Consider the following 6,737-nt stretch of genomic DNA (forward strand, 5'->3'; position numbering starts at 1 on the left):
TTCATGTTTTTTAAATACTTTATATGGTAAAAATACAGCAAAAATATTTTTTGTTCAAAGAGGAAAAAATATACTGCTATGGTCATGGTTCTAAGGATGATTTAAGTCGTCTCTGGCTCCTCAACTGTGCACTGTAGTGTGGGCTGACTTCAACTACGGCTTCTCCAGCTTCAGTCATTTATCAAAGCTAAAATCATACTGTGGAGAGAAGAAATTAATGTTACTAATGTTTCCTTAGGAATGTTCCTACAGAGTCTGGTCTGTCCAGACTTGCATCCCTAAGGCTCAGCAAGGAACACTCTTTTAAGTAAAAAGCAAAAGCAATCATTTACACCTAAAGGAAAGAATATCTATATTAGGACATCAAGAGGCCCTAACGTTTTCATTAAAAGAAAAAAAAAGAAAGAAAGAAAACCGGGGTAGAGGTAGCGGTAGGGAGCATAACCTAAAAGCACTGCTGGGCTCTAGCTTAGAGAAAACAAGCTGTGTCTAGGAAAAAACTTTAATTCTCCATGGAGATCTTCGCACATGTTGTTCCTGCTCCTGGAACCCCTCCTCTCATCCCCCATCAACCCAGTAACTTCCTCTCAGACTTCAGGATCCGGCAGGCTCCATCAGGCTCCGGCACGGCCTCTGGGAAGCCAGCCTCTCGGCCCAGGGCCGTTGCCCTGCCTCTTCCTGCACACCTCAGCTCATACCCACTTTCATTCTCCAGGATGACAGCCGTGTGCCGCAATCAGCAGGCTCCCAGCTTTGACACAGGGATTCTGCGCTGCTCCTTTTGTGTCACACGCAGTGCCTTACACAGTGTCTTTGACACATGGCGGTCACTCAGTAAATACTCTGTTAAAACCACCACACTTAACAAGAGTAACAAGACTATCATTTTTTTACTGAAATCAGCCTTGCTATGCTGAGAGCAAATGACTAAAACAGAGAAATACCCTTACACTACTAATGGTATAAGTGATGCATTGTCCAAATTTAAACAAACTAAGGATATGCAGTGCACAGCACAAATTAATGGTAGTAACCAATATTTCTGAACACTTTGTTAGAGCTTACAAGAGGTCAGCACAAACCAAAGTGCTTTATGTGCATTATCTCATTTAATCCACATCACAAGCCCATGAGGCAGGTACTATTATTATCCCATTTTCAGATGAAGAAATTGAGGCACAGAGAGGATAAGAAACTTGCCCCAGGTCACACAGTGAGGGAGTGGTAGATTACACCAGGCTGGCACCTAACCAAACACCAAAGGCATAGATTCCACCAATCTCTAAAGAAGATGGGAATTTTTTCCTTTAATTCTATTTAACAAACGCTGAATGTCTGCTATATGCAAGGCACCATGCAAGTGGTGGCAGGCGATACAGAAGGAGCAGCATAAATCCCTACATTAGAAATTGGATGATTTAGAATAGTAAACACTTTTTAAAAACAGCAACCAAAGCTAAGAGAAAAGTGTTACAAGAACATCTGCGATTACTCTTCCATCCTGATCCCTTGAGCTACAAGGAAAGCCAAGGGGGAAGGAAATAGCAACATGGTTAAAAATGACAAGCTGAGAAGGGAAGGGAAAAGAAAGAAAAAGAAAGGATGTGTCCAGTGAGCAATGCAGCTACTCAGGCAAACCAGTTATACTGGTTGCCTATCTTTTATTTCATTGAAAAGAACCATACCTTAAACCTGCCCCAAAATTGCTTCCTGATTCCTCCAATCCCCAGTCTTCAGGCCATCTTCCCACTGCTTTAAATTCAACAACTGAGAGGTAAGAAACTCTTGTCCATTTTTAAATCCTAAGACTTTGGGTCTTACTAAGCAAGATATTGCTCCCTAATCCTACATTTACACCCAAAAGTGTGACTACATTAGCTTTGCTCCCAGATATCTCAAGAAGCTCATGTTATCAAGACCTAGGGGATGTCCACTCTAGTTTACTCTCCAAAGCATAAAACCTGGAGGGGAGAGAAGGATGAAGAAAGGATAACCACCTTGCTTTTTGTCTCCGACAAATAGAAGGGAACATATATGATGGTAAAGATACCTTCATATGGTTTGACTTTAAAATAATAAAAATAAAAATAGGGCTTCCCTGGTGGTGCAGTGGTTGGGAGTCCGCCTGCCGATGCAGGGGACACGGGTTCGTGCCCCGGTCCGGGAAGATCCCACATGCCGCGGAGCGGCTGGGCCCGTGAGCCATGGCCATGGAGCCTGTGCTCCGCAACGGGAGAGGCCACAACAGTGAGAGGCCCGCATACCGCAAAAAAAAAATAAGAATAGGTGTATCATTGTATTCTTAATGTTAAATTTTGCTCTTTATTCTCCATCTTTAATGCTAGGATTAAAAATTAAGCACGTTAGCAATGAGGTATGAGAACCAGAAATGTTATTAGTGTGGTTTTTCTGTCCTATTTTTTAAAATACAGAAAAGCAAATAAGATAAATAGTAAAAAGGAAACCACCTAAACTCTAATTTCAATCTAATCTGTGGGTGAAATTAGTATAGCAAAAGGATTTTAGGAAGCCTGCTTTTTCAGGCAGAGGCTAAAATGGCTCTGACTTCTAAGCTATTTCAGACAAAATACCAGTTTTTTAAAACTCTTATCTTTGTACAGTTTCTAATTATTAGGACTTTTTTAAGTGACAGAAGTTTAGTTCAGTACAAGTTTTTCCCTACTAGTCTTATGCCCATGTGAAAATTAAAATTTACCTCAGAAAAAAACAGGAATGATACAATTAAGCTTGGATACAAAAGCTTGACTTTTAGCCTCTTAAAAGCTTAATCAAATCATACATACATGACAATTTTTTTCTCTTTGCTGTATTCTATGGGTCTATAATGGGTAAAGGAAAAGGTGGCATGTTATCTCTAAAACTTAAGGTAATAAATACAAGTTTAAACAGGACTGCATGAGGCTTCTAGTGTGTGATAGCCAATCCTTCATATTAATTCTTACTTCCAATCTAACTGGAAGACTGATGAAATTTTACCCGAACAGACCACTTGCATCCCGGAGAAAAGGCATCACACCTAAATTCCTTAATGCCAAGAAAGATCAGCCCAACGTGGATATAAGTTGTTGAGAGCTGCTGCCAGTGCTCTGGTCCCCAGAAGACCCAGGAGTGGGAAACTCTCTGGGGGTACATATAGTAATGTTTATAACAGGCAGTGAGACCTCACAGCTGGATACCAGGGGAGGGAAAGAACAGCAAAGACAGTTTTAAGCATGTTGATAGCCTCAACAGCTAAGGAATAACTAATAACACAGAGTAACTCTACTCCAGGTCAGAGAGAATGGAATCCTCATTCAATGACATGACATAAAAAATCTAAACAGCCACAAGAAATTCACATAATCCCCAAAAGCTCTGCAATGTTAATACAAAATCCTACGGTATAGTAATACCTCACCCATCAAAAGCATATGGCATCCAGGAAAACGCCAGGACTGTAAACTCACCTATAAAGATACATGAAGAAACAGAGCAGGTGGAAACCAAGCTTGATCATGGCTTCTTTCATGTGTGACTTCAGCTGCCCTCGATTGTGTATTTCTGTTGGATCAAACACTCCCATGTTACCACTTGGCACCATAATGAACCTGGTAAATTAAAGGATGCACACACATGAGAAGGAAAATCAGATCATCAGCATAAATATTCAAAATTAAGTAAACCAGTAATAATCAACCTTCAAAAATGAACCAATCATAGCAGCCTTATATGACCAAATATGGACAAGATATTATAATGATGTCACAGGCCATGCCTTAGTCTTCCTTTGAAAATACAATACTATTAATTTTAGGTTTAATTTCTGCCCTCTGAAACAAATACATTAACACTCTACAGAAGTGTATTTTATGTACTGAGACCCTTTTAAACCCATCTTCTGTAGAAAACTACTGAATCGGTAATACCTATAGCTGTCTTCCAGGAGACACAAATGAAGGGGGCCCCAAAACCAAACCAACTTTATCAAGTTCTTAGAAACTTCTTTATCTACAAGGTTCTAACTTAATTAATGCAATTCCCTTCACCTTCACAACATCTCTGCAAGTTGTCTTTATGTTTAACACTTACATCTTTGTGTCAAACATAATTATTCCCATTTCACAGATGATACTAAAAAGAGAGATTCTATATCCCAAATAGAATCCTCATCTTTGGTGCTCCTGCTGATTAACAGATATGTCTCAATCTGCATGGTTAATAAACGGTACCTACTTGAAAAGAGCAATTTAAAGAAGGCAGAAATGATGTAGAATAAATGCTACTGTGGTAAAATAAAACTCTTCAGTTAAGACAATAAATGGAGAGTTCAGATGCAAACGCAGTGCCTAACTTTACATGACTCTTAAAAAGTACAGATTACATTTAATTAAAATATAAATTTTATTTTAAATTAATTTTTATGTAAATATTAAATTAAATAATAATATGTTGACAAATAAGAGGTGTACATTTTATAGTGATGGAGGTATGACCACAGTGAGGGAATGAGAACAGGGCTACAAAGTCAATACGGAACCTAAAGGGCACAGTAAGCACACACCGAGTTCCAAATCCAGACCATTTCATCTCAGTGCTCCCACAGACTTAGACTCAAACTTAAAAAAAAATCTTGATTGCAATCTTTGGGCCTCTTGAGATAACACATAACATTTCATATTTATTAAATACCACTGTGTATACAGTATTACATATGATAATCTTCTCCTTCTTCCCCAAATGATTCCTTTTACAAATAATGGGTTACTTTGACAGGATCAGTGAGTTTAAGCGTCTAGGCTTCTGCATCCCAACTGTGCCATCCGCACAGCATGCATGTCCTAACCTAGCACTGATCATGACCTCTTCCTTCTCTCATGTCCAAGCTTCTCTAGTCCAACCTTGGGTTCCTCACTCTCGCCACACATTTGGTTTCTCAATTATGACTTCTGTGAAACGCAAATGGCTCTCTGAGTTTCACAAATCTAAATTCTCCCCCAAATCCTAGTAGCCCATCTATGGCTGAATAAACGGTATATATGGTATTTACAAATGAATATCTGGATAGCATCTCAACTCAATACCTATTTTCCTCGATTTACAATGGTATTATATCATGATAAACCCATCAAAAATTGAAAATGCAATTAATACACCTAACCTACCGAACATCACAGCTTAGCCTAGCCTACCTTAAACATGCTCAGAACACTTACATTAGCCTACAGTTGGGCAAAATCGTCTAATACAAAGCCTATTTTATAACATTCCAAGAGAGTTTCATACCGCATATCGCTAGTCCAGAAACAGATCAAAATTCGAAATACAGTTTATACTGAAATGTGTATCATTTTCACACCATCATAAAGTCGAAAAATCAAAAGTCAAACTTATAAATCGAGGACCATCTGTAGTCTCAAAGAGTCTTATCCTTCTCTGACTGCTAGCTTATCTAACAGGAGTGTCACCACTTCCTCAGTAGTCCTTAAAGACTTTCTCTTACTCAATTCTGACTTCTCTCTTCATCTTTCATAGGCAATAGGTTAAACTCTTGTCCATTCTTCCTTCCTATCACCACTTATATAGCCCTATCTTGTTGGGTTTTTTTTTGGTACGCGGGCCTCTCACTGTTGTGGCCTCTCCCTTTGTGGAGCACAGGCTCCAGACGCGCAGGCTCAGCGGCAATGGCTCACAGGCCCAGCCGCTCGGCGGCATGTGGGATCTTCCCGGACCGGGGCACGAACCCGTGTCCCCTGCATTGGCAGGTGGACTCTTAACCACTGCGCCACTATCACAACTCTATTCCAGTACTATATTATCTCACCCCCGTCTCTGAACTGGTTTCCCTACCTCCTGCCTCTTTTCCATCCAATCAATACTATATAATCCTTCCAGAAAAATCTTCCCAAAGCATAACTTATATCATGCCAACTTAGCTAATCAAAAACATATGCAGCAAATGTATAAAATAAGCTACAAGGATATACTGTACAACACAGAATATAACCAATATTCTATAATAACTATAAATGGAGTATAACCTCTAAAAATTGTGAATCACCATACTGTATACCTGTAACATATAATATTGTACATGAACTATAATTCAATAAAAAAGAAATTAATTAAAAACATATAGAACAAGGAAGATATAAGAATGGCTAATAAGCACATTAAAAAATACTCAACATCATTAGTCACTAGGGAATGTAAATCGAAACCACAATGAGATACCACTTCACATTCAATAAGACAGCTAAAATAAAAAAGACACAACAAAAAGTGTTGGCAGGGATGTGGAGAAACTGTAACCTTCATACACAGTTGGTGGGAACATAAAATAGTGCAGCTGCTTTTGAACACTCAGGTAGTTCCTCAAAAGGTCAAACCATATAGTTACCATATGACCCAGCAATTCCACTCCTAAAAGAAATGAAAATATATGTCCACACAAAAATATGCACATGAACATGAAAGGATGCTCAACATCACTAATCATTAGAGAAATGCAAAGCAAAACTACAATGAGATATCACCTCACACTGGTCAGAACGGCCTTCATCAAAAAATCTACAAACAATAAATGCTGGAGAGGGTGTGGAGAAAAGGGAACCCTCTTGCACTGTTGGTGGGAATGTAAACTGATACAGCCACTATGGAGAACAGTATGGAGGTTCCTTAAAAAACTACAAATAAGGGCTTCCCTGGTGGCGCAGTGGTTGAGAGTCCGCCTGCCGATG

General features: G+C 39.1%; 1 protein-coding gene across 3 annotated transcripts in view; it reads right to left on the reverse strand.

The window, feature by feature from the left end:
- Positions 1-6,737, reverse strand: part of CNIH4 (cornichon family member 4) — a 19,576-nt gene continuing 12,839 nt past the window's right edge. Inside the window, exons 4-5 of one of the 3 annotated variants that reach the window (XM_007454478.1) lie at positions 3,468-3,608; positions 1-198 (exon numbers count right to left, since the gene is read on the reverse strand). In XM_007454478.1, the coding sequence (XP_007454540.1) occupies positions 171-198; positions 3,468-3,608 (169 nt within the window). In that variant the 3' untranslated portion in view covers positions 1-170. Of the gene's footprint in view, positions 199-3,467; positions 3,609-6,737 lie in introns of those variants that run through there. The other 2 variants (XM_007454480.1, XM_007454479.1) reach the window with 2 other exon arrangements.

This window comes from Lipotes vexillifer, unplaced genomic scaffold (assembly GCF_000442215.2).
Source record: "Lipotes vexillifer unplaced genomic scaffold, Lipotes_vexillifer_v1.1 scaffold634, whole genome shotgun sequence".
NCBI classification, from domain to species: domain Eukaryota; kingdom Metazoa; phylum Chordata; class Mammalia; order Artiodactyla; family Lipotidae; genus Lipotes; species Lipotes vexillifer.